The following is a 27989-nucleotide window of genomic DNA, read 5'->3' as shown; positions in this document are numbered from 1 at the left end:
CTTTCGTGTGTCCTTGGTACCAACAAGTACCGCGACCACTGGCTCCTCCCCAGCACTACACGAGTCTATCTAGTAGCCACAGCCCGCTCCTTTAAATCCCATGTGCAGAGACCCCGTGGGATTCTGCGTGCTGGCACACCTGGAAAGCAGCAGTACAGGGTGTGACTATTATCCAGGATTAGTCCGATTTCTTCCAGCTAGTTAGCGATTGCTGGCAAAGAATGTTCTCCCCTGGCCAGTCACAGACGCAGGAAAGGACAGAGAGCCTTGCTCCTGCAGCTGAGTCCTGTGCGGGGGGCTCTGAGCTAGAAGCAGTGGGCCCAGTTCTGCTCTGCTGCACCCAAGCGACCCCTTGGAAATCAGAGGGCTTGGGAGCAAGATCGGGACTTGTGTTTGACCATATTTATTTGGGCGCTGGTTGTAGCCTAGTGGTTCGAGCAGAGGACAAGGAGCCGGGTCTCCCACATTTGGCTTTGGACTGAGTGCCGGTGCTGTTCCCCTGGCTCGTGTTCAGTAACGCTGCACCCCACACGTGGCCTGAGACGTTCCACTGGACCCACTCAAGGTGCAAGGTCCTGTTCCGTGTGAGGCTCACAGGAGCTGACCCTTGCGACCTGAGCACACTGAAACCAGAGAGGGTCGGTGGGAGCTCCGTCCCTCCCGCAATGAGTCCCTCTCCAGGCCTGCGCTGCTTGCTTTGTAAAACTGAATGACTAATCCCAGCCCCTCTCTCTAGAGGGCTTGGAGATGCAGGTCCAGAAAGTGCTGTGGGTGTGATTGCTGTGGGTACTGACAGCCACTCAGGTAGCAGAGAGCCAAGGTAAAGCCACGTCTATGAAATCCACGTTGGTGTGGCTGTGGTCATGTAGCTCTTACTTCATTTACTCGCACCTCTATATGCCCAGCTGTGCTGCAGTACATACGTGGGTGTCTTGTAATAACATACACCACTGCGCTTGCTGTTTCTTGGGGTGTTAGAACATAGGGCTGCATCACGTGGCAAAGTTGATGAGGAAACCCTGCGAAGACAGGTGGGCTAGGCTGTTACAACAGATGAATGATATTGAGAGGCTATTCATTAACCCCTGTCTATTGGAACCTGTGAAAGCCCTGCCTTCCCATCCCTACCGCTCCTCCAAACGGCCTGCGGAATCCAAGCAGGGCGGCAGAGAAGTGGTTAATGCTAGCCTGGTTTGGTGTGCTATGTCAGGACCAGGGCGAACAGTTAACATGGCATACACACTTCCATCTATCAGGGCTGGACGTATACCTGGGGAAGTGAAAGTACTGTGGGTATTGGCCCGAGCAGGCTCTGCCTTTGTGGTGTCGTTGCTCAGGGGAAGAGAAGACTGAGAGTGCTGTGCACGGATAAAACACATCTCCCAGCACCACCTGTTGGCCAGGCCTGCTGGCGGGTGGGCTCTGATGTGTGTGTTTATCTCCACACTCTGCTCTGACCTTGTCTCTCTTCAGCCTTGCTGGCTTGCCAAGGCTCCTGCATACCATCCCCTCCTGCCAGGAAGGAGTCACGTCCATTCGCTGGCTGGCACCTAGGGCTGAGATGAAATTACAACCCCAAAGCCCACAAATTTGAGGCTGAAAAGGGAGTGTGATTGGAACCACTCAGCTCAGCTTTTGTTCTGCCACCCTGTGGGACAGACAGATTCGCCTGTCCCTAATGCAAGGCAAGCCGCTCCTTACCCCAAAGGTGGGAGGGGGTGAGTACAACAGAATCACATAACTCTCCCCCAGCTCCTACACAACCCATTGGCATTACAGGTTCCTGTAGTTTCTGGACCTACATTAACTTTACAAACCCCCAAACATACTGAGGTTCTCTCCACATCTAGCTGCCTGAGATTCACTCATCCTCAGTCATGAGACCAGCTGCACAAGAAGAGACCAGATGCCTGTCTAGGCTGGTATCCCATCTCCAGCATTAGGCAGTGCAGGAAGCCTCAGAGCTGTGTATACAAAATGTACCTAACAGCACAGTGTTAAGCCAAACACTATGGTAGAGGAGGGGAAGCCTCCCTGACCGTGTCTGGTGGGAAACATAGGCCCTAAAGCATGTGGCTTGATGAACCTGGTCATTTTCTTACATGTAGAGTCACCAAATTTCCTTTCTGCCTTTAATGAGATGAAATTTGTTCTTGAGCAGTGGGAAAAAGAAGCTGATGGTGGAGCACGGTTAACCCTTCAGTTATAGGCCGTTGTCATATCCTACACCTGCAACTCCCAGCACTTTGGACAGGCCCACAAAGCCAAACGAGGTCTGGGGTGCTCCATAACCACACAGCCAGCACCCGGAGGATTTCACTCAGCTCACCCCAAAGCCACTTAATTGTCCCTCTGTGTTTTCCAGCCACAATGAAAGACGGAACACCTTTCTGCACCCCGTGACTGGACAGATCGCAAAGGAAAACGCAAGATTTGTCTTACAGATGTAGGTTTGCTTTCAAATGCTGCTGTGGGGTGGGGGCGGTACCAGTGGGGAAGAGAATTAAGGGAATATTGAGAGCCAATCATAGGGAACAACAAAGGGTCCTGTGGCACCTTATAGACTAACAGAAAAGTTTAGAGCATGAGCTTTCATGAGTTAACTCACTTCTTCAGATGCATCTGTGAGTCTGTGCTCACGAAAGCTCATGCTCTAAACTTTTCTGTTAGTCTATAAGGTGCCACAGGACCCTTCGTTGCTGCTACAGATCCAGACTAACACGGCTACCCCTCTGACACTTGACAATCACAGGGAAGGGACTCTACCGACCACATGTGGTAGGGAACAGCATGGATTTGCTGTGAGGGTTGAGACAGCCTTGCTTGGCTGTGTACGTTGGTGAATGGCGTGTGCTCAGACAGTGCGGGCCTCGCCAATAGAAGACAAGGGAAAGATGCTCCACAGATTTCAGGTAGCTTTGGCTCTGGTCTTGGGCGGACAGGCGAGCTCTGTAAGTGTCAGTGAGTGGAAGCTGTGTGGCAGATGCTTGGGCCGTTGTCCCTCAGCTGTCCTTGCAGAGATCTCTAAGGATCTTCTTTTTCTCCCATCCTTCTCTCTGCTGATGGCAGCTCAACCTTGGACATGTCCAGCAAGGCAGGCGGGAAGCGACCAGCGACCGTCAGCAGTGAATCATCCAACCACAGCATGGTGTCAGAGGTGCCTCCAGAACGACCCAATGGCAGGGTATGCTCACGGCGCACGGGGAAAAGGCCCAGGACTCTAGGAGACCTGGAGTCTGTTCCCAGCTGTGCCACAAGCCAGCTGGGAATAACCACCTCTTAAGCCTAGCATTCTTATTGCTGCCGGACAGCTGAAAGAGCCCTTCTTTGGCTGCATGCGCCATGGACAGCCAAGCACACAAGCCCTGGTGGATGTTGGCTGCTGAACAGATGTATGTGACCTGCCAGAGTCACTGGGGACAGCCCCCAGGCAGCACAAAAGGCATTCCAGGATGGAGGCTGGCGTTAAGGCACTGGCGTGGCATTCTGGAGATCTAGGTTCATTTCCCCAGCTTTGCCACAGACCCTCTGCTCTTAGCCAAGTGGCTTTCTTGCCCCATGCCTCAGTTTCCCCCTCTGTCAAACGGGACCAATGATACTGCTCCAGCTCAGTTTTTTTTCCGGTGTGCGGCGGAGCAACCAGGTGTGCGGCGGTGTGCGGCGGAGCACCCCTTCCACACCCAGGGGAATGACCTGGGCGGGCTCAGCGCCCCCGCAAACCAAAGGGAGAGATTAGTTTTGTGGCAGGGAACAGCTCGGCCAAGCTGGGAGCTGTGTGCGAGGAGGAAGCTGTGGCTGTCTTGGTAGAAGTAAACAAATGGCAGGGATCTGCCAAGGGGCGATGTGATAGTAGGCAAGCTGCTGCTCTCCTGCACGGGTCAGACGGCCACGTGGCATGGCTCCCCTCAGCCACATGCTCAGTGAGCTGCATGGCTGGGTCAGACTGTTCCCCAGGGGTGTGCGTAGAGAGTGAATGCCCCAGCCGTTTCTGCTGTCCCCCCGGGAGGGTCTCTTCCAAGCCTGGTCATGCCCGCGGGCTCTGAACGCCTCCCCTTTCCTTCTCCATAGGCCTCGCGCCCTTCCCGCAAGGGGATCGCCTTCGGGAAGCGCTCCAACTCCATGAAGCGGAACCCCAACGCTGCCGTCACCAAAAGCGGCTGGCTCTTCAAGCAGGTGCGGTCTCCCTTGTGCCGCTGCAGGGCGTGTTCCCCTGGCTGAGCTGCGCAACTCGCAGCACCACCTTCCACTCTCAGCTGACCTGGTCACCAGCAGAGAGGGGCTCCCTGGGGGCCGGGTGGTGGTCACGCGCTTCGTGTTGTGGTGGAACTGCCTGGGGCATGGCTCTTGGGTGCCCGTTCCAGGCACTGGCCCAATAGACTTCCCCAACCCCACAGCATCTCCAGGATGCAGCTGGCACAGACCAGAGCAGTGCTGCTGGGTGCCTGCACCTCTTCCCAGCAAACGCCCCCCCCCCACACACACACGACAGCTTCTGCAAACCAGCATGGTGCAGTGCCGCTGGGCTCTGTCACTCACCCCGACCCCCAACCGCTTGCTCACACTCATCCCTCTCCTTGTTTGTGACCAGCAGCGGGTCTGGCGTGCCCACTCACTTGTGTTGCCCTTGCAGGCCAGCTCTGGCGTGAAGCAATGGAATAAGCGCTGGTTCGTGCTGGTGGATCGCTGCCTCTTCTATTACAAAGGTATGTGGCGGGATCAAGGACTAACTAGCCAGCCGGGGGTTCAGTCTGATGGAGCCGAGCTCTGGCAGCTCCCAGCACCAAAGCCCCAACTGTGTTACTTTCTAGTCAGGCACCGCTGGAAATAACGTCCAGCTCTGCCGCGTTTCTATTGTCATCTCTGTGTTCCTTAACCCTCTCTCTTGTCCCAGTGGCTTACTTCTGTTCCCCGCATAAGGCAAAACCAGGGCTCAGGCTGGGCAGCTGGGGTGGGATCTGAGTCAAGTGCTGGGGAGAGAACCCAGTCTGGTCTTTGATGCAGAGCAGGCCCGGCCAAGCAGGTGGAGGCGGGGAGAGGGACGCGGCCAGTGAGAGGAGGAGGGGAAGAGTCTGCTTTTATGCGGAGCTGAGGCTCTGTTCCGGGGTTCTGAGTGCCTTCCACCTGATTGGGAATCACGTGCAGTCAGCACGTCGGCGTCATCGCTGAGTGGGCTGTGAAAGCCGGTGTGCCCTCCAATTTCTCCCATCCATGTGTGGCATTAACTTGTTCTGTGCAGATGTGCGCCACCCGTAGAAACACATGTTGCCAGCTGGGGGTGCTGTGGGTGCTCTGCTAATTAGCTGGATGGCATTTGACTCTCTCCTGGGCGGCTGCCCAAGAGCTCAGCTTACAAGGAACACTGGTGACAGCAGTTAGATGTGCTCCTGGAATGAAAGTTGCAGAAGTTAGTGTGATCCGCCAGTGCTCCCTGTCAGTGGTGCTCTTGTGCAGCTGCTCAGGAGAGGTTCAAATGCCGCCCAGCTGACTAGCAGAGTGCCCACCGCTAGGTTTTAGGTTTCCTGGTGGTGCACATTCGCACATGCCTGTGTGCACATAAAATTTATTCTGCACATGGATGGAAAAGATTAGTCGGAGTATCACCATCCATGCACCATTAGGTTTTTCTGCACCCTCTTCTGTGGCAGTACCACGGTGAGAGGTAGGTTGCAGGGGCAACAGGGCAACACATTGTACTTAATATAAATTCCCCAGCTGCCTGAGCCTTGGCTGTTCCCTTACTCACTGGCCTAGAAGCTAGCCCTGGCAATCTCTCTCTCTCTCTGAGGCACTGCTCTTGCCACGCCTTGAACCTGAATGCTCAACGTTCCAACCCTGTGTCAATGATTAACATCGGCAAATAAACCCCGACACCCTTTTGCCTGGACCTTTTGGGGCCAGGCTGGCTTTCTGGGCAGCAGGGTGAGCTGGTACTCATGGCGCTGAGGGAAAAAAAAGAGGGCATGGGGAAGAGTGGGGACTGGCATTATACAGCAAACCCTCGAGGTACATGGGGGTTGTGTTCCTGCAACCTGCATAACTCGAATTTTCACGCCCCTCGCAAGGGGGAGATGGGAACCCTCTGCTGCTTGGCTTCCAGCTCCCCTCCCAGGAAACTGACCAGCCCACGAGGTCTGGTCAGTTTCATGGCTGCTCCTCCCTGCCTTCCCCCAGTGGTGTGGCTGTCAGGCTGACAGCTGCGCAGCAGGGAGAAGGGGCTGCAGAGCAGCCTCAAGCTGTGCTTCATGTGCATTAAAGCAAGTTATACGCAGCTTGCAGTGGCACATGTCGAGGGTTCTCTGTACAGTAGCTCTGGGTCTGTGGGAAACCTCAGCCCTGTTCGACAGAGGCGTGATGGAAACCCGTCCCGAATTCAGACATTAACTCAGTCCCCAACTCTTGGCCTCGTCACAGCTGGAGCTCCCCTCAGGACGGGGGCTCATCTCTTCCCAGGCACTGCCAGCACATCCGGAGGAGCAGGCATGAATAATTAACCCGCCCGGATGGTAAGCTGTGGGGGTGGGGTGAGGGGAACAACAGAGGAGCAGATGCAACAGGGAGGGAGGGAGCTGGCTTCCTCAGGTAGGCTGGCACCAGGCCAGGCACGGCAGTGCTCGCAGGAGCCCAGCTCCCATTTCAGCAGGGAAAGGAAGATGAGTTGCTAGTCAGAGGCACCTCAGCCACTTCCTCTTCCCCCGTGCTGGGGTTCGAAAGGGGAGACCGTTCTCGCCAGCCCCCTGGCATCTCCAAACCCACCGCAGAAAGGGAGCCCTTCCCTGGACCTCATGCCCGTTTCTCCCCCGTGGTTAATGCAGATGAGAAGGAGGAGAGCATCCTGGGCAGCATCCCCCTCCTCAGCTTCCGGGTGGCAGCCGTCCAGCCCTCGGACAACATCAGCAGGAAGCACACCTTCAAGGTCAGTGTGCGGCCGTGGTAGCACCTCGGGGGCAGCGTCACGCTCCCGGCTGTTGGCCCAGCTCCCACGAAGGGAGCTGCAGGTTGTAGCTCTTCCCTCCCTTCCAAGAACAGAGCAGGGCTGGGCTCGGCCGACTGGTAACAGCAACGCATGGAGGGCTCTGGGCTTCTGCTTGCTGTTTCCTGTGTTGCGCCTGGCGCGTAGGAAAGGTGTGAGCTGCTGGGGATGGTTAGTAAAGACAGGCATGTACCTGAAGGGGAAGAACAGACATTCGTTGGGCAGTTGGGGAAACTGAGGCACACAGACAGGCATCAGTGGCCTGGTCGGCGGCTGCAAAATAGTGGCGGTGGAAGTTCTGCCGCAGAGAGAGCTATTGCTGTGTCTGCTGACCCTGCTAACTCCTGCTCTGCTAGCCTTCTAGCGCATGACCCTCCCTGCCCCTTTAGTCACCAGCCCCACCTGCACAAAGCTGGGGCATCTGGCACCCACTCTGTGAGCAACTTGCCTCACCCAGATCTGAAGGACCCGAGTGGAGTAAAGGGGTTTCCTGGCCAATAACGTTTAGCCAGAAAGCAAAGACCAGCCCCAGAGCAAGCATCCCAAGGGGGCTCTCATTGTAGTCGGAGTCCTGCTGCTTTCTCCCCCTCTGAGGCTGACCCTCTGTCCATAGAGGAGTTGAAGTCCTGGGGGGATTCTGCACCTGTTGCATGTGGAGCGGTAGGAAAGTTGCAGAATTCCCTGCTCGTGTACCGATCCAAGTTAGGCACTGGGAAGCAGAGCTGGCCTCCTTCCTCCACCCTCGCAGCCCCTATGCAGCCACTCTCGCTGCTCTGTAAGCCTGCTTGGCAGGGCCGCCTGCACCCTGTGCAGCTGCCAGAGCCATGTAGATTGTACCCTCAGAGCAGAGAATGCTCAGATGCTTTACAGCCATAGCTCTCCAACACTTTACAAAGAAAGGTCAGGATCATTGCCCCCCATTGTGCAGAGGAGGAGACTGAGGCACAGAGGCAGACAGGGACTCACCCAAGGCCATCTGACAGGCAGAGCCAAGAATAGAACCCAGATTACCTCGTCCAGCAGTCTAATCGCTAGGCAACGCTGCCTATAACTGCAAGCGGTGCATGCTCCTTGTGTTGGCCACGTTGGGTTAAGCGTGTTCGCTCTCTGCCCCTCCAAGCTCTGGCTGACAGCTGTGCTGTCATTGGTGGGTTTTCACCAGTGTTTTCCCTCGCTTTGAGTTACTCTCCCATTTCAATAAAACCGGCAAACACACCTAAGCCAGCGTTGCTATAGAACTGCACCCTCGGCGGTGCTATAATTAGATGGCGTTCAAGCCTGGATGTGCAGGAGGGCTTCCTCCACTCACCCTTTTTAACTAGCTTAGACTGGTGCGTATACACACATAATACGTTGTAAATGTTGAGCATGTAATTAGTCTCTGCTTGTCAAACTTTTGTGCTGGGGGCACCACTGCAATGTAGCTGCCACTGAAGCTGTGAAACTTCTGCTGATCTGGGGCAAAAGAAGCCATCTGGTTGTATTTCCCCCAAGAAGAATTAGTGTTACACGCACGCACACACACGTGCGCACGAATGCACAAGCACAGTTACACACATGGTGTAGCCCGTGCTCACAACTCGCCTAGACTTAACCATCAGTACATTCACATACGCAAACTGAAATTTGCAGCCAACCCCGGGTGAAACACACCCTGAAAGAGTTATGGGGTTTTTTTCGCACTAGCCTGTGTGCATCTTCACACTGGCACACATCCATCAGACCCATGCTGTGTGCGCTCGCACGCGTGCACATTAACACACACAAACGCCTACTCTCTTGAGCACGTTTAAACACAACGCTCACACAAACAAAACCCAGCTCGCCCACTGCTGCACAAAAATGTACACACAGAAACAAGTCACAAAAACACATGCCTACACAGAACGCCTTGATGCTCTCCAGCTGGGGCCAGAGCTGCAGCCATACTCCCAGAGCTGGGATTCTCTCCTGCCTGGGGCTGTTCTGCACCCACCCCTTTGTGGTGTTTTATTCATGGGCAGTTTTGGGTGCTCCACACTGGAATATTGTTTGCGCCTTGACTCCCGCTCTAAACCTTACATTGCAACATGCAGCAGAGGGCTGGTCCGCTCCACCTTGCGGGGGCTGAGCAACTGTTTCTGTCATATTAATGGCAATAAAACAAGAGAGCAAGGAAAAGAACCTTGAAGAGTTGGCAAGCCCTGGGAACATTTGGGTCATGAATAAAGACTGGATCCTCCCTCTTGAACTCAATGCCAGTTGGGTTAACCCGTTCACACCCATCCAGGGAACAGAAAAAGTCCAGGTTAGAGAATATGCTGCTCACACTCAACTTCAGCCAGTGGGAGAGTAAGAGATTTAAGGCTTTTTCCTCTTTTATTCCCCTCTTTGGCTGTCTCCTTCTTGACCCGGGCCAGGATTTGTAGGAGGCTGGAAATCACCTCTGTGACAAGCACTTGGCAGCCGCGTTGTGCCCTCACTTACATGGTGTGTGGTACTGCAGTGGCTGGCAGGGACCAGCTGGGCAAAGAATATGGCAGGTCCCATTGATTCCATAGGACTTAAACGTGTACCTAAGCCCCTGATTCAACAAAGTCTCTGGGGTAGCAAGGCAAGATCTGGGCTTGGCAGATGCCAGCATTGAGTGCAAATTTGCCCAGCACATCACCGGAGCTCTTCCCTAGAGCTTGACTGGTCGTAGGTGCAGGTGTGAATGCTGCTTGGTGCTTACATTCATGTGCCCCTTTCCCCTGGGGGTGCCTGGAGATGCACCCAATTAAAAAGAAATGCTATTTTTCATTGCGAATAAAAAATGTTGATGGTCAAGGGGTTTTTTTGTTTTAAATTTTCCCTGAAAACAATTTCCACCCCCCCAACCCTTTATATTTCCTTTTTCACTTAAAAAAAAACCTAGACATTTTCATGGGAAATTGCGTTTAAAAAACAAAGCGTTTCAAAATTTCCATTGGATTAAAAAAAAAAAACCAAGCAGTTCTGTAGCACCTTAAAGACTAACAATTTTATTTATTAGGTAATGAGTTTTCGCGGGTAAGACCCACAGACACTTTCTAGCCAGCCCTGCACAGAGAACCATTTTTTCTTGTGGACTCCAATATTTCTTAATTCTATACAGGGCTTCAATACTATAATGGCAGGTGCCTTAGAGATAAACTGAACAGCTAAAGAGATGGCTTTTCCCGGGAACGGTAAAGGAGGCAATGTCTCTGTAATGTTACCTTTTCCCCATGACTCTGAGCTATGAAATTTGAACCTGGATCTAAAATTTCCCAAAATTTGGAGGAAGCCTGGCTCCCACATTGTGGTTCTAATTCATCTCAAAAAGTACCCAGGGTTTCATCCTGATTAGCAGTAATGGGGAAGTGGAAAAAGCCATCAGTGAGGCATTGGCTAGCTCAAGAGTTGAGCAGTGGTTTACCAAGCCTTCCTCTGTAGGTTGTTGGTATAAATCTTGTCAAAGTCAGTGCTCAGGTGTCGGACAAATAGGTCTCTTCCAGCTCCTAGAGTCACTATGTGATGGCTGTTCTGTGTTTCCCTATGGGGAAATATTTGGTAAGTTCCTTTCCAGACTCAATGGACAAATGACACAGAGAGCATTAATTGACGCTCTGGTTGGTGGTCTCATCAGAGAGGCCAAAGAGGAAATAGCCCCCTGCCCCTCACCCTCTTCTGTAGATCAACCCTTCAAGTCAGGGCTGGATCAGGCTGCCAGGGCAGTGGAGGGGTAACCCCTGCGCTGTGCAGACTGGCCATCAAACACCACCTCCAGAGTCATGAGGCTGCACCGCAGGGTTTTCAGAAAATACTTGTTTCAACATTGTAACATTTAAAATAACTGATTTCTGAAACCAGTGTTCTCACTGCCAGCGCACTTTGAAATGGCGCATTAGCACGAGAGAGCCCCGTTTCGAAATAAGAGCAACGATGGGGTGTCTCCCTGGAGGCCAATGAAGTTCTAATGGCCTCTGCTTAGTACATGCTGAGCCAAGTTCGAAGTTGAAATGGGGGGAGCGGGATGGCGAAAGTCGGGTTTTTTTTGGCAGCGTTATTATTTTGCGTTAGATGCTGTGTTATTCTGGAATAACAAGCTTGGCAGTCTGGGCTCAAGGGTTTCGTTTTTGTTTTTTGTTTTTTCATGAGAAAGGAGTTTTTCCACAATTAAAAAGCATGTAGACAAGCCCTCAGCATGTAAAATTTCCTGAGTTAGGCACTTTTCACACCCACTGTGCACCTGGGACACATGTAAATGCTTGCGCAAGGTTAAGCAGTTCTCACTGGTTCATACTGGGTCCTGTTTGAAAAACAGGTGATATTAACCTCGCCTCGCAGGGGGGCCATGTGAGACAAAACTGATTACCGATCCACATGGGATTAGTCATTGGTTGCACAATTTGATTCCTGGTGGGCCTGATCCAGCCTTCCATGCATGCCCAGAAGGCCAGAACTGGTCAGACAGGAGGCTGTTAAGCAGGTCAGATCTCCATCCTCTGGTTCTGGGCTAACCCAGTACTGAGCAAGCTCTCAGCTCCCCATCAGCTGCCCCTCTCTGGTGACAGTGCTGCTTCTACCATGCTCTGCCTGCCTGACGCATCTCCCCATTGCATTCCCTGCTGGGTGTGGTTTGACCTGTTCTCTGTGTTTCCTCCTTTCTTCTGCGTGAGGATCTCCTGCTGGAGAGGAGGTTTCTTCCAAGTGTCCGTCTGCAATGCCAGCACACAGCCACCAAATAGGTAGTATTCTCCTTCCATTTCCAAATGCATGCCAGAAATATGGCCAGTCACAAATTGCCCAGCATGCTTTACCCACCGCCCACCTTAAGGGGGACCAATCATAGGGGTTTACGCCTCTCCTGGGTGGATCGCATGCTTAGATCTAATTTGTGTATGGAACTTGGTGGAAAGAGTGAGGTTTGTATGGGTCTGGCAAGAAAAATTCTTCTGGGGCTTGGAGTCCTTCACTAGTAACAGCTGCTGGTCAAAAACTACTACCTACCCCCAGGGGAAGGATTAGAACCAGTCTTCCCTATACGCTTCCATGGCTGCTCAGGAGAGATTCGAATGCTATCCACCTGCCCACAACTAGGTTTTGTTTTTGCTGGTGGTGCATGTTTGCACCTGCCCTGGTGCACATAAAAATTTATTCTGCACATGGATGGAAAACAGAAGAGGGAGCGTTAACTGGAACACAAGGATGAATTTTTCTGTTTTCTTGGAATATTTGAGGTTTGGGGCAAAATAAAGATCAAAAACTTGGTTTTCAGCCTTTGAGGTGCGCAGGAAAGGAAGGGAGCGGAAAAGACATGGGCAGGGGTCAGGGAGGGAGAATCAACATAGTTCTGGAGATTGCATACATTTTGTCCAAAAGCCAGAAGATTTTGACCCAAATAAACCCAATTTTAGGGGAGAATTTTTCATTCAAAAAGCCATTTTTCATCAGAACTGTGTAGCAGTGAGAACATTTTGACCAGGTCTGTTCTGATCTTGCCCTTGCTAGGCAGCTCCTTTGTACAATTCTGGCCCTCAGAAGAGGCCATGCATTGACACTAGCAACCAACCTGCAAGATTTGCATCCTGATTTGCAAAGAGTATTGGGTCTGTTTGGTTCAGCGTTATGTCCTGCCACTTCCTGGATCTGAACTCCCTTGTTGACCAGCTGTTTGCACTGGGGAGGTTTAGAATCAGGCCCATCTATAGCTGAAGTTGTGAGATGGATGAATTTGGATAAATCCATTCCTGGTGAGGCATCTTCCCTCCAGTTCAGGATTGATCTGTGCCTGCTGGAGGGAAGAGCCTTTATTTGGATGTTGGATAACTAGCGGACCCTGCTCCAGTGCAGCCAGGGAGTAGTTAGCGGACAAGGGGATGGTAATAGTACATGCAGATAACCAAAAACAGCCCTTGCTAGAACCATTAGCCATGCCTGCAGCTGGAACCCAAACTTCAGAAGGGATCAGGCGCATAGTGAGGTGAGTTTGTCTTTTTGTTTCTGCCGCTGGTCCAAGCCAGAGACAAGAAGTACCAAAAATGTTCTGTCCTCTGCTCCTGGTCAGGGTAAACATTGTAGACCCTTGTGAAACCCGTGCCCTGGGATCATGCAGTGACTGCCCCAAGCCCTGCACAGCAGGCAAGCTGGGATCAGAACTGCAGAGTGCTGCGGTATTTTGTTTTTAATCAGGGTTACATGCCAGGAATTCCCAGGGGCCAGGAGGGGGGACCCATTCTGGTGCACTTCCTCAAGTCGCAGGGTATGGGGAGAGCTGTGGATAAGATGGTGCTTATTGAACCTTTCCAGATCCTGCCTGTCTCTGGAGATGGGTCTCCCTGAGTCCATGAAAGAGCCTTGTATGTGCTTTGTGTCTACCTCAAAGGTTTGGGTGGACCCCTGGTGATGGCATGTAACCCAAATGTGGCCTCTCCCAATTTCCTGTGGTGGCACTGGGTCATTTTCCCCTGACTGGCTTGGGGACAGACTTGCCAATGTGAGGGGTATTTCTCCAGCTCAGTGGCGATGTGTGTGGTGGAGCTGGCCTGGCAGGGAGCAGGCCCATGTTTCCAGGTGACCTCAAACCAAGGAGGGCGGATGACTGATTTCTCGCTTCTCTCCCTCCCTGCAGGTGACTGTGTGCTGGATGGAGGAGGCCCGGGGGTATCACACACAGTCCCTCTCTCCCCAGGCTGAGCACGCTGGTATCCGGACCTACTTCTTCAGTGCCGAGAACACCGAAGAGCAGGAGTCCTGGATCCAAGCCATGGGCGAGGCTGCCCGGGTGCAGATCCCACCCACCCAGAGGTTAGCACAGCAGACCCCGTATGCCATGCAACAGAGGCCTGAGACTTAAGGGTTCCTTTGGAGATTTGTGGGGAGGGGATTCTAGCTCAATCTGGGGACACCTGGGGGGATACACTGGCCATTAACTTGGGGAAAGAGTTACTAAATAACTGGGATGTGAGGGAAAGCTGCCATTTGCCATAGGGCCCTTCCAGAGCCAGAAGGGGCAGTGGCTGAAAAACTGAAGTTCTCTTGAAGGTGTTGGGCATGTTGCAATTTCGGGGCACAGCAGAGCCAAGAGGGTCAGTAACCATGCCTTGCGGAGCTCCCACTGGAGGGCTGGGCCTTGACTGACCCCACTGCTGTGGGGTGATGTAGATAGGGGATTGCTGTCCAGCGGGAGGTGATGGTCTGTGTTTGTGTGCCGGGCAGGCGTGAGAAGACAGACTCTGAGAACATCCCGCCCAGCAAGCCGCTCCACCACCGGAGCACTGCCCACCGAGAGCACCCCAAAGCAGACCTGGAAGCCAAGACCCGAGGGGAGGGGGATGGGCGGGGCTCAGAGAAGATCGAGAGGAAGCCAGAGAGGATCGACAGCAAGAAGGAGCCTCTGGTGAAAGCCAATGGCATCGTGGGCCAGGAGATGCCCTCCGAGCCTGGCAGCCCTTATCCCGAAGCTTCCAGGGTGCCGGCAGGGGTGGAGAGGCCCACGCAGCCCAACGGCTGGCAGTGTTCTTCCCCCAGCCGCCCCGGCAGCACGGCCTACCCGCCGCAGGACGGGGAGCACATGGCGCGCCGGCGGGGCTTCGTGCCGCGCACCAACCCGGAGAAGATCGCCCAGAGGAAGAGCTCCATGACGCAGCTGCAACAGTGGGTGAACCTTCGGAGGGGGGCTGCCCCACCCGAGGAGCTGAGGAGGTGAGAGGGCTGGGTGGGGAGGCCTGCTGGGGCTCCCCGACGGCAAAGGGCCTCCTTCCTCTCTCTCCAGCACAGCAGCCCGCCCACACGTTCATCGGGGAGAGCATTCCCTCTCCCCTGCTCCATCCACGGGGACAGGGAGGGCCAGGAGACCCCCAGGCTGTGCCCCAGGGCCAGCACCACACCCAGACCGTACGCCGCTGGGCCAGGCCTGCAGGGATTAGGGTGGAGTTTGCAGCGTGGAGAGGAAAGCAGCTGCACTCCAGTTCGCTCCCAAAGATGGCTGCCTGGGCCCCTGCTCTGCGACCCAAAGGCTGCTCCGTAGGGGGGCCACCCGGTGCCTGAGTTCCAGCAGGTGGATGGGAGCCAGGGTCTGCCCTGTCATTGGCATCAGGTGTGCGCTGCTGGGGCATCCGTCACAGGCTCGGGGGTGGGCACTGGCCTGTCAGCGCAGGCCCTGGGCTGTGGCTTCCCTCTGGGGAAGGGCGGCAGAACCCGATGGAGCTGAGGGCCTGGATCAGGGTTTACCATTCTCTCTCTCCCTTCCTTGGGGGGTTGTAGCCCCACCCGGTTTTTCCCGATGTCTCGACGGGTCCCCGACTACTACACCCCCTACTCGCCCCAGTACCCGGAGGACTACCAGTACTACCCGCCCGGCGTGCGTCCCGACAGCATCTGCTCCATGCCCGCCTACGAGCGGCTGAGCCCGCCCTGGGCTGCAGAGGACAAGCGCCACTCCTTCCGGAACGGAGGCCCCTACCAGCTGCGCGAGTGGACGGAGCACCCAGGTTACGGCCGGCAGGACGTCCCCGTCTGGATCCCCGACCCTGGCCGGCCGCCCATGTATTACGACGAGGTGGACGCCACCTCAGACTCCCTGCGGAGAATGTCCCTCCAGCCCCGCTCCCGGTCAGTGCCCCGTTCGCCCAGCCAGGGCGCCTACAACAGGGCAAGGATGTACTCTCCGGTCCGGTCGCCCAGCGCCCGCTTCGAGAGGATGCCACCGAGGAGTGAGGAGATCTATGCTGACCCCACCGCCTACATGCTGAGGCGCTCAGTCAGTTCCCCAAAGGTAACGCTGAGCCCGGGGCTGCCTGCCCTGCTTTCGGAACATCCACCAGGCTGCCAGTCAGGGTGGAGGGGTCTGGGCAGAGCTGAGCTGTGGGAGGCCTGGGCTGAAGGTCAGGATGGCAAGCTCAGTTAGCAGCCCCACGTGCACTGTGGGGATGTTAGTTTCTCTGCTCTCTCCTTCAGACTTGCTCTGCTTGCACCAAACGTCCTCAGACCCGGGCGCTGGCTTTCAGTGCTCCCACCCCAACTGCCTCTGCTTCCCCGAGAAGCTCCCCTGCCAGGCTGTCTGTGTTCAAGCCCTTCTGGCAGCTCCTCCTAAGACGAGCTACGAGGGCAGAGCCCCGGGGCAGGGGCGACAGGGTGGAAGGATGCTAATGGTCTCAGGGGCTCAGGGTTCTGCTCTCTGAGCCAGTGGAGACATAAGGAGCCGTTTCTGCGTTTCCCTGGCTGTAAGCGCAGGGGCCTCGACGTACGGGAACACTGGCTGAGGTGTTGTATGGCTGGAGCTAGAGACAGGCCTGACCCAAAACCTGGAGCCAAGCACCCCTGCGGCTCAGACCCACTTTTAGCCATACCCCCTTTCCTCTCCTGCCACCTAGAAAATCTCCTCTGGAGAAGTGGCCTGGTGACGCTGTCAATAAGGAAAGTAATGGCGGGGGTGGGTGTCTTCTGCCAGCTCCACTACTGGCTCCCTGCGTGACCTTGGGTGTGCAAGCTCACAGTCTTGGCTCCCCCTCTGTAGGACGGGCGTAATTCAACTGAGCCACCATGTAAAAGTCCACGATGAGATCCATCTGTGCAGTGGGGGCTGCTGCAGTTCATTCGTGTGATAAAGGTCTCACGTGTCTTTGTGCTGGTGGGGGGGGGTCTGTTTTCTCTTCTCAGTATGATTATCTGGGCGACAGGAGGCCCATCCCAGCAGGAATGTATCCCTACAACTACCCGGCATCCCCTACAGTCCACGACAAAATGGTACGTGCGGTGGGTGTGGGTGTCGGGGAGTTTGGCTGGTGATCTTGTCTCTCCTGAGCTGGTTTCGAGACAGCCAAGCTACCGGTGGCTGCTGGAGTCAGGGGTGATGGAAGTGATGCTGAGATGTCTGTTTTGTTGGCGCAGGACCAGGGGCCAGTGTGTGCCCTGCCCGGGGGCATGTGTGGCAGCTGGGATGTATTTCTCACTCCCCTCTGTTCCTTGAGTCAGACGTGCCGTGAGCCATTCTGCCCTGCACTTGCAGGGAGCATAGCTGGGACCCCGACAGCTGACTTCTCCTCCCCATGGGGTGGCGCATCCATCCTTGAGAGCCAGAGCAGGACGCTGGTCTGCTCTGAGGTTTTTTGGCTAAGATCCAAAGGGGGAGGCATGCGCTGGAGCGTGCCACGTGGGACCTGGGCTGGTGAACCCCAAATGGAAAGGTGCACCCACCTTCCCCCCCTGCACTTCCCTTCCTGCTGCAGAGTGGCCTTCTCACTGTGGAGCGGGGGTGCGTTCCCCTGGGGTACGCATCTGTCCTGTTGCAGGGGCTCATCATTCTGAGGCGTAACGAAGGTGCATAAATGGTTGGAAACCGCAGCTCTGGATGTACTCTATATGATTTCCAGCCCAGGGAGTGGGACATGGGGTGGATGCTAAGGATGGACTGAGCCCTCCATTTCCTCTTTCTGTTCCATCCCTGGTTTTGGCTGCATTAGCTGCGTCTCTCTTCCCACCAGCCTTAGCTTCTCTTTTAGATTTGGGTATTTTAATGGGTTGGGGGCAGCAGCCAGAATCCATTTGTCTGGGCTGGTGCCTCCATCCTGGCACACAACCACTCTGGATAAGGGCCTGGATCTTTCACCGGAGAGAGCAGCAGGGAGGCAGGCAGGATTTAGTCGCCCCATGGAATGGACTGAAGCCACACCCCTGCTGCGCACAGCTTCTTCCCCTCACTGCGCCTGTCTCGTTGCCTTGCCGTGCACATGGGGTTTCGTTTTGATCGGTCGGTGCATGTGGCTGAGCTGGGCAGGTGTGGGTGGACTCCTGAGGCTGATCCAGGAACCGCAGCAACAAAAGGCCCCATTCCCCGTGAGTGCTATAGATCACGGGGCAGTGCAAGCAGAGGAGCTGCTACCTATGTCACTTCCAGGCGCTTGGAGTCAGAGTCACTCAAGGGAGTCCTAGGTGGGTGGGAGCTCCCTGCTGCTGCACAACCGGCCTCTCCTCCCTATGGCAGCTTCTCTTGGCACAAGGAATTGGGGATGGAAAGTTCCTGGCTGCTTTGTCCCCAGACTGCCAGCGGGAAGCATTAGAGGGGATAAGGAAGCTGGCTGCAGGGGAGTTCTCCTTTGGTGCTGTCCCATCTTGAGCCAGCGGGAGGCGCTAGAGGGAACGGGGCAAGGGCACTGGCTGTGCAGGAGCTCCCAGCCTGAGCCCCTGCCGAGAGCATAGACGATACCCCAACAAGGCTGCTACGCACACGCCGCCAGCCCTGCTTTGAGAGCCGCTTAGCCAATGGAGGCGGGACTGGCCCTCCCAGCCTGCGAGCTCCTGGCCTTTCTGCAGCCTTCACCTAACTGCTTTGCTTCTTCTTTGTGTGTTTGTTTGTGTTTCCGTTTTCGCCGCATGTCTGTGGGCTTCCGGTAGGATGAACTTTTAGACCTTCAGTTGCAAAGAAACCTAGAGTATTTGGACCAGCAGGTAGGAAGAGCTGGCCGCGAACATCACAGTGTTCATGTCCCTCCTGCCTCTGTCCCCTCGCCATCCCCCACACCCCGCCAACTTCTGTCCCGGGTCACTCCCTGCCCCTTCCCTGAACATCCTTTCTGCAGCCCTGCTGGGCATCACAGCACCATAAGCCATCTTTGGTTTGCTTCCTCCGTTCTTGCAGGCTCGCCCATCACTTAGCTGGACAAATCCATCTGTGTGCAGGGGGGTGCTGCAGCTCCCCCAGCCTAGCATCCGGGGTCCCAGCTGCTGGTCTTGTGCCCCAGGAGCTCTGCTGCCAGCCCTGCATGCTGGGGTCCCAGCTTGAGCCCTGCACGCCAGGCGCCTCTGCTTTGCTCCCAGCCTCAGCTGGGGGTGGACTGGGGTAAGGGGGCTCCGCACCCCCACTTCTAAAAATGTTCCCGCACAGCTGTGTAGGTGTGAATGTAAATTTCACCAGGCTTGGGTCTGGATTCTCCTCTTGCACCCATGTGTCACAAGTGCAACAGCTCTGTCTCCAGTGAGCTCACTCGTGATTTGCACCAGCAAAATCTGGCAGTGAGCAGGTGCGTGTTTTGCTAACATCGGAGCAGATCCTATCCCTCCTTACTCGTCTGGGGTCCTATCATTGACTATGGCAGCAGAAGGACGGGGTGCAGAAACTGCCCCTCAGTTTCTCTATCTGTTCTGGGATCACTGCAGAGTGTGGCACAGTGAATTCCCCCAGAGCTACGCACCTGCTTAGCTGATTGAGTGTGTGGAGTGCAGCAGAGTGTGGCTCGCTGCGGGAGGGAGGCAGATACATTTTTGGGACAGGCCAGCAGTCTATTTTCAGATGTGATACATTCAGGAGGACACAGCCAGGTCCTGAGCTCTGCTCAGCATCAGAAGAGCACCCTTTGATTTGAGTGTTTCTGAGGCATTCTGCACAAACCAATAACAGCCATCAAGTACCTCAAATGTGTGTTGCAAGGAGGAAGGGAAAAAATTATTCTCCTTAACCTCTGAGAGTAGGATGAGAAGCAATGGGCTTAAATTGCAGCGTGGGAGGTTTAGATTGCATGTTGGAAAAAACTTCCTACCTGTCAGGGTGGTTAAGCACTGAAATAAATTGCCTAGGGAAGCTGTGAAATCTCCATCAATGGAGATATTTAAGAGCAGGTTTGACAGACACCTGTAAGGGATGGTCTAGATCGGTGGTTCTCAACCAGGGATCCACAGAGCTCTTCCAGAAGGTACATTAACTCAGTGTTTCTCGCCCTTGTTATGAATAAAACATTGAGTTATTTTATGTTCACCTCTTTTTTTTATCCTTTTTGCACAGTCATAAGTCTGATGGCAAGTTGATTGCCAATAGGCAATTTCTTCCAGTCTACCAGTTACAATTAAGTTATTGAAACAAATGTATTGCCATGGTGGAAAAAAATTGTGTGTGTCTGAAAATTGTTGGCACTGGGAGTACTTACAATCTTTGTTTTTAAAAGGGTACTTGATAAAAAAATTGGTTGAGAAACACTGGTCTAGATGGTGCTTGGTCCTGCTGTGAGGGCAGGGTACTGGACTCGATGACCTCTCAAGGGCCCTTCCAGTTCTAATGTTCTATGAGAGCCTGAAAGAATGAGGCCACCCTGCCCACAGCACAGGTATAGCCTGGGCAGTCCTGTACTGTCCCTGCCAACAGACATTTACCGTACCATACCAGGAGAGTCTTCAGGGGAAAGGGGCTTATCTCATCCTCAAGCTCAGCACTGAGATGGCTGCTCTGAGGGAGAAAGATCCACGCAAGATAGTGCTTAGAGTTTCCGCCAGAATTTCCTCCAATTTTTTCCATCAATGGGCAGAATAAATTTTGTTATGTGCACTCAGGCAAGTGTGGATGTGCACCACCAATAGAAACACAGGCTGCCAGCAGTGGGTGCTCTGCTAATCAGGTAGGTAGCACCTGAATCTCTCCTCCCAGGTGCTCAGTTTAAAGGGAACACTGGTCTCTGCCCAAGCGGCTAGAGATTGTGGGATGAACATCAGGGCTCCTGTTAGGTCCGGGCTTGCAGCAGACCGCTGACATTTACAAAGATCCAAACTGCATTGCCATGCGGCTGGGTTCAGGCATATGAGTTTGTGGGGCTGTGTGGGCAGGCTCCCCTTCACGCATTGCTGAAGAAGGTCACAAATCAGAGAGAATTGTTAAGAAATTCAGTGGCATAAAAGCCAGTTTCCTCTCAGGGGCAAGAAATGGGTAGGTCTTGGGGAAGCACCACCCAGTTCTCATACAAGAACCAAACCTCCACTGCACACGAGAGTGTGATTGAGACAGATTGCAGACTCTGCACTATCATAGGGTTAGAAAGGGGAGCAGACAGGAGGACTGAGATGAAAATTTCAGATGAACTTTGAGATTAAAAAGGGAGAGAAAATTAAATTCCCCAGGCGAGTGCTGTAGCCTGACATTGGCCTGCAAGAATCCATATTTCAGTAGAGAAACTGCTCCAGAGCCAATTGCATTAGGTGCCCAGAGTCCATATAGGGCCATGGGTACTGAGGTGTGTGTGGCTGGTTTGGAGAGAGTCAGAGATGAGCAAGACGACATCAGTAAAATAAAAAGCTCTTGAGATGATTTCACAGCCATCGGCCGCGGAGCTTCCGCTCCCAGTTCTTTGAAAATGCTCCCTCAAAGGCTCTCTGTCTCCTACTTCCCTCCTGACCTCTGGAGGGACTGGTTGAAAGCCGCGCCGTGCCACGTCTCCCTTTATGGCTGTGTTTGCCACTTTATCTTTTCATTCTGTTTGTCTGGGAAGCTGGAATGGAACATCTTAGACAAGAACCTCAGCTGGCGTGTGGTGACGCAGAGCCATTGGCATTCATGCAGCTATGTCTAGCGACACCAGCTGAGGAGTTGACCTTTTGTGTGCTAAATTGGCCCCGACCCCTGTGTGTTACTGGAGGAGCATGAAAGGAAAGGGACAAGGGTGAGATTTTTATGGTGCAGAATCAGAATGCCTAATTGTGGCGTTTGATCGTTTGCAAGTGCCTTGAAATGCTGTTTGCATGTGGATCCCACTCCACCAAAAAAAAATGCTGCTATTTATAATTTTGGAAGGAAAAGAAGCCACCAGTAGTCACAAAACCTAATGCCCAACCTGACAATAATAAGCTAGCTTGTGCAATACACGCTTAGTTGATGGGTAACTTTACAGTCACAAACGGGTGGGTGAAACGCTGCCCTTGCAAACTGGAACCTGCCAAACTTTCAGCGCCTGGGAACAAGGCAGTTTGCACAGCCAGGTTGTCTTCACCCCGAGGAGCGTGTGCAGCGATAAGAGATTGTCATTCTCAGTCTCCCCAGGGGTTGTTGTTAACAACGGTAACAATGTCTTTTTAAAGACTTCGGCACATGTGCTTTTGCTTCCACTCTAGCTGTTCCCAGCGTAATTCTGGGGGCGGCATTTATTTATGTATGTGCACATCAGAACCCATTTTAAAAATGGGGGGTCTTGCATAAATGGTGTCTTTGCTTTTCCTTTTTCCCCACAATTAAGGCTGGTGATATGTTTTTCTCATTAGAAAAATCAATTAAGAGGAATATGTAGAATCCAGAGGCTCTTGCTCCCCTAAAACAACCCTCTTAAAGCCCCACATGTAGAATTTTGGGCCAGGAGTTGCTTTCAGCTGCTCCTGAGTTTTTCCAGGTTTGGGATCTCACTCTCGATTCAGTCAATTTGTGGCAGTGACTGAGCTGGTTTCCATGGGGCAGGATAGAATGGTTCTCTTCTGCCGTGCCCATTTCAGCTCTACGTTCATTCAAGGGATGTGGCGTATAGCAAGTATACCACCCCACGTGCCAATGGCTTTGTATCTCGTCCCTGGGCAGTCCTTGGACAGTGAGCCATGGAGTGGCGGGGCAATCAGTGACCAGTGGAACAATACAGGCTTTCCTTACCATAGACCCCGGGTTCCACATCGTTCATGGCCGTTATAATCCTGTGCAGCTGCTCTAACACAGCAATGATACCACTGCAGTAGCATAGATGTTAATGGAAACAAAGCAACCAACTCTGATTTTGGGATTAGCACAATGGGCTGAGATGAGGGTTCACACTGCCCTTGTGTCCCCATGGAACTGTTCTGTGGGTGCCCAGCAGCGAAGAGAGAACTCTGGCTCCTTCTTAGCTCAAGTTTCTTGGAGAGGAAGTCCCTGGCCCCATCTCTGCCAAGGACCTTGGGAAGTCTGTCTTCTTCCCACAGTGTGAGGAACAGCTGGAGACAGGGTTTCCTGGAAGCTGAGTGCTTGAGCAGCCGCCCAGGTGAGATTCAGGTGCCGCCCAGCTGATTGGCAGAGCGCCCACAGCCACCCACAGTGGGCAGCATGTGTTTCTATTGGTGGTGAACATCCTCTCGCTCCTCAGTGCATATAGCAAAATGTATTCCACCCATGGATGGAAAAAATTAGAGCGAACATTGGCTGGAGACCATGAAGAAACATGCAGCCACAACAGGCATTAGGCTTGCAGAATGGGGAAGAAAATACCCGTACAGCCTTCTGTCTTTGTAGAGCAGATCAGTGTGAGCAATTTTAGTGACCCTGGGGGATGTGCACTTTGGCCTGTCCCCCAGGACCATAGTTGTGCATTGCAGCATTGGACCTTGGTGCTAAGCTTGCCTCTCTCTGGATAGAAGGGGTGGCTTTTTAGACCAGCTCACTGATGATCCACAAAGATTTTCTCTGTGTCACTGGCGCTTTGGCAGGTGGTAAAGCAGGAAGTGGAGCTGACTGCATACAAACTAGGCAGCAATAGTGCAGGAGTGCCAACCTGGCAAGGGACAGAGCACCTCCTGGCATCCATCACTCCCAGCAGAGTGGCTGGGGCTCAGCACTTTGCAGCATGAGGCCCGCAGAGCCCTGTCCAAAGCCTCCCAAACTGCTGCCGAAGATCACCCCATTCTGTGTCAGGAACGTGCGTGCTGGAACCGAGGGAGAGTCCGTGCCTGTGCTGACCTCTGACATTTCCTTCCTTGTCTGCCGCAGATGAGTGAGAGCGAAACTTTGATCAGTATGGTGAACAGAATGGTGGAGAGCTCCTCCCCTAGGGCCCAGCTGTACATGCAAGTAAGGAACCACAGCAGCTCTGCCATGGGCAGCGCCATTCCAGCTGCTTTTGCATGGCAGACCCATCGTCCAGGCTCCTCCCACACACAAAGCTCATCCGGGAATGTCACCCCCCATCTCAGCTCATTGCAACACCTCCCTCACTGGGCTGAGTCCCAACATGACACTCACTGTGGAACCCAGAGGTTCCATCACAAGCTTCGCTGGACATAAGCCATTCCAGAACCTAACCGCACATCACCTTGAAAGGCTGCACTGTCTGGACGGGCATTGGAAATCCTGAGTTTTAATCCCACCCTCCCCCCCAGCTCCCTGGGCAGCCTTGGGAAAGATGCTCCTCCTCTCCCTGCCCTGTCATCTGTGAAACAGAGGTGATAAGCACTGAGGATGAATTCGTTAAAGACCCCAATGCCATTAGAGATCAGTTTAGACTTTGGGCCAGGCGCTGTTTTGTTCTTCTGTTTGTACAGCACCTAACATATTGGGCTCCCGGGCTGGGACAGGAGCTCCTGGGCACAACAATAATAGTAGCCCAGGATCGTCACCACAGTCCTCCATCCTTTGAGCAGGAGGAGCAGGAACAGGTCTCTGAGCCGACAGGGGTTGTGACCCACTTAGTGCGCATGTTACTTCCACACAGTGCCTTGTGTCCAGAAAGCGCATAGAAGCACGAACGACTGCTGTTGTTTCCTCATGTAATTCCAAACTGCAGGCACACGCCAGCCAGGGTCCATTCATAAAAATACCATCCAGGAAAGCTAATCATCGACCATTCATGTTTTCGAAGCACCATTCATAGATCTGCCATCTGTGTTAACCAATCTCACTTCTGCTGACTGTTCCCGGTGTATTATTTTCCAGGCGGTTGTACAGAATACAGCCGGCTGTTGATGGGCATAGTGTGTATCAGTGGTCAGGCAGAACCTTGGGTCGGGTGTTGGTTAAGGCAGAACTCACTCTGTCACCTTGTAATGGGGCCTGGGGCAGTTCTGTTCACTGTAACCTCCTGATTGCACCTCCTGGTTGCCTGGCCAGGTGGGTTGTTGGGTATTTCGTGCTGTATCCCACTAAGAAGGCGATACCATTGTCTGGAAAGGTGAAGAATTTTGTACCCAGTGTGCAAACGGAACGTGTTCCCTCTGGGACGGATAGTGCCGTCATAGAAACAACGAGAAGTCCTGTGGCACCTTGTAGACGAACAGATTAACTGAAGCATGAGCTTTTGTGGGCAAAGACCCACTTCGTCAGCTGCAGGAGTCAGTGCAGTCCTGCTGGACTGAACACAAAACTGGGATTCAAAAGAAGCTCCACTGGCTCATCCCAATGCCAGAGGATGTTGGGAAGAGCAGGGCTTGAACAGGGTGCAGGAAGAACTAGATAAATGGGTGACAGGAGGGGGATGACTCAATGATTCCCTGTTCTGTTCACTCCCTCTGGGGCATCTGGCATTGACCACTGTCAGCAGACAGGACACTGGACTATACAGAGCTTTGGTCTGACCTAGTGTGGCCGTTCTTACGACTCTCCTGTTTTGAGACAGCCTCTTCCCTTGGGCCAACTCCTGCAGCACGCTGAGCTCAGCAGCTCATAGGCTCAGGACCTATTTACAGCGGTGTGTTGTTGGGGTAGCATTTGCTGTAGCATAATACTAGTCCCATGGTCTTGTGGTACACCTTTCGCCCCAAGGTCTCTTCGACATTTAAGTAACATCTCTCTGCACCCCATGCGCCATCCTGGGGAATCCTCATTACTCTAGTTCTCCAAGGGAAGGAAAAGCTTTAGAGTACGTGCCCACTGATTTTTTGTTCTCCACCTGAGACATCTTCGACCTGCTTTCCAGAGGTGATGAGCAGCCACAGATCAATTGAAGTCAGTGGGAACAGTGGGTGCTCAGCACCCTGTGTGCCTCAGGCCCATGGCATCCCAAGTTGGACATTCAAAACTTAGTTCCCCCAGATTAGCGGCGGCTTTTGAAAATACTGATCCCTTGATCTCTTTGCCTTGGTTTCCCCACCTGTAAATGGTTATAATAAAAAGTTAGGGAGTTAAAACAGAAGCACCCCAACCCCATAGCCTAACGCCACCATCTCATTGACAGGAAGTCCTAAGTGGTGAGCGTCCAGGCAGTGTCTCCCAGTGACATTTATTTTGCTCTGCTACCCATTAACCCACAACTTCAGTGGTGATTGGCTTTTCTTAGGGCACCTCTACACTTCCAGAAGAGCGACCTGGTCAGGGTCGATCTTCTGGAGTTTGATTTTTCCTAAATTGGGCCAATCAGGTAAGTCGATTTCCAATACATCGATTCTCTATGCAATTGCTGTAGCTAGACTTGCGTATCTGAAGTTGACTTATTTCCCTAGTATAGACTAAACTTCAGCCCCATGAGTGGGACTTCCTGACACTTCATTCTGCCATTTCTTCTCTCCCCAGTCCTCTTGGAAGCCATGCTGAGATTTGAGTGGCATTTAAGCACACACAGACCTCAGCGCCTTCCTGTGATGCTGGGCAGGCAAGGCCCAGCCTTATGTGGAGCTCTCACGTTTTGAGGTGTCCTCTTCCCCTCCCCCATGGCAAAGAGCATCATTCTGAAAAACAGGGGCAGGCTGTGAAACCAGCCAAGTACACAAAGGCACCGTGCCACACCCATCTCCTCCGGCTGGATGTGAAACCGGGGTAACTCCCGGTGTCCACAAGGCAGCATCTCATCTGTTTACAAATCCAGGCCCCAAATGTGGTTAAAGAAGGGAAATCCCTTGCTGACATGGCTAGGGGAGGAGATCTGCTGGGCAGTTTTTCTGGTCGTATACAGAGCTGTGTGCCGCCTTGGCAATGGGTGTCACTTCCCCGGGGGTGACTGTGCGCTCAGGAGCCACCATCAGAGCCCAGCTGGACAGGGCCAACTCCAAGGAGCTGGGTGGTCCGTCTCATCGCTGATGGCCATTGTTCTTCACATGCACACCCTTCGTTATCAGCCCTGTGAGAAGTGTTGTGGGTACAGAAGACTAGATTGGTAGGGAATGGGGAATGGTTGGGCTGAAACATTTGCTCACCAAGGGCACCTGCAGAGCCCTGGGCCCCCTCACGAGGCTTGTTCGCTGCAGGAAGGAGCATCAGTGACTGGTTCCTGTTGTTGTAGGTGTCTCCCTTACCAGAGGCCTACCGAGAGACTCTGCACGCCTACAAGATAAGCGAGCAAGACACTGATGTAAGAGCAACGCTCTGCTTGCCTGTGTGCCCTGTTCTGCTGTCACCCACTCATCCTTTGGCCCTTGGCAGCTACGCCTCTTCCCGCCCCTTTCATCTGCTATTTATCATTTGACAAACGTCCTCTCTCATAGCAAAGCTGGCAGGACCCGGGCACAGGCATTTGCTGTCACTTGTTCTTGCTAGTTCTCTGCTTCCTTTTCACTGCATCCCCACCTCTTCCTTCATGCGTATTTCTCGGGCTGTGTAATTGTGTGTGCATCCTCTCTGCTGGGCCCTTGTGTTGCCTGCCTGGATATTTGCATCGTAAATGTCCCCTGGAAGATTGCAGGTTGCTGCAGGTCCCCAGTGTGCAAATCCCAAATGTTGTACCCTCCCCACCTGTGACACAACAATGTGGTAAAGAGATAATGGCCCTGCTAGTTGCTAGCAGAGCTTTGTCTCAGATCAGTGGCCCCATAAGTGACCTTGGAAATGAAAGTCCTGGATCAGGACCCTGTTCCTAGGAAACCCAGTGGCTCCTGCTGACTTCTCCTTCTCTGTGCTGCCGAGTGCGACTGACCCAGCTGGTGAGGAAAAGGAGGAGGAGCCCCCTGAATAAGGGCTATCAAAGAGCGAGACTGTCGGGTCTCACAGAACAAGGTGACCTGGAATGGCAGGTGGAATTCAGTGTTGATAAATGCAAAGTAATGCACACTGGAAAACACAATTCCAACTGTATGTGGAAAATGATGGGGAGTAAATTAGCCATCCCCACTCGAGAGATGGTGGAATTATTGCAGATAGTCCTCTGAAAACATCCACTCCATGTGCAGCAGCAGTCGAAAAAGCAAACAGAACGTTGGGAATCATTAAGAAAGGGATACATAATAAAACAGAGGCTACCTTATTGGCTCTGTATAAATCCATGGCACACCCACCTCTGGAATACTGTGTGCTGATGTGGTGGCCTCATCGCAAAAAAAGATATCTTGGCATTGGAAAAAGGTCATAAAAGGGCAACAAACATGGTCAGGTGTTTGGAACGGCTGCCATATGAGGAGAGATTAAAAAGATGGGGACTTCCCTGCTTGGAAAAGAGATGACTAAAAGAGGATATGATAGAGGTCTATAAAATCCTGGCTGGTCTGGAGGAAGTGAATAAAAGAGTTATTTACTCCTTCCCCTAATACAAGAACTAAGGGCTACTAAATGAAATGAATAGGTAGCAGGTTTAAAGCAAACCTTCCAACAGGATGTTGTGAAGGCCAAGGTTTTAACAGGATTTCTTTT

At 53.2% G+C, this 27989-nt stretch overlaps 1 protein-coding gene across 15 annotated transcripts in view; it reads left to right on the top strand.

The window, feature by feature from the left end:
- The window catches only part of PLEKHA6 (pleckstrin homology domain containing A6), a 94599-nt gene that overhangs the window by 42077 nt on the left and 24533 nt on the right, over nucleotides 1-27989 (top strand). For 5 of the 15 annotated variants that reach the window (XM_074977699.1, XM_074977693.1, XM_074977701.1 and 2 more), the window contains exons 2-13: nucleotides 2366-2446; nucleotides 3070-3184; nucleotides 4069-4173; nucleotides 4631-4703; nucleotides 6813-6913; nucleotides 13584-13759; nucleotides 14171-14656; nucleotides 15218-15728; nucleotides 16613-16699; nucleotides 18347-18400; nucleotides 23430-23510; nucleotides 26650-26718. In XM_074977699.1, the coding sequence (XP_074833800.1) occupies nucleotides 3083-3184; nucleotides 4069-4173; nucleotides 4631-4703; nucleotides 6813-6913; nucleotides 13584-13759; nucleotides 14171-14656; nucleotides 15218-15728; nucleotides 16613-16699; nucleotides 18347-18400; nucleotides 23430-23510; nucleotides 26650-26718 (1845 nt within the window). In that variant the 5' untranslated portion in view covers nucleotides 2366-2446; nucleotides 3070-3082. The other 10 variants (XM_074977704.1, XM_074977696.1, XM_074977695.1 and 7 more) reach the window with 8 other exon arrangements.

This window comes from Carettochelys insculpta, chromosome 26, assembly GCF_033958435.1.
Source record: "Carettochelys insculpta isolate YL-2023 chromosome 26, ASM3395843v1, whole genome shotgun sequence".
Taxonomy (NCBI): Eukaryota; Metazoa; Chordata; order Testudines; family Carettochelyidae; genus Carettochelys; species Carettochelys insculpta.
The sequence above is the reverse complement of the archived record's forward strand: the minus strand, read 5'-3'. Positions and strand labels throughout refer to the sequence as shown.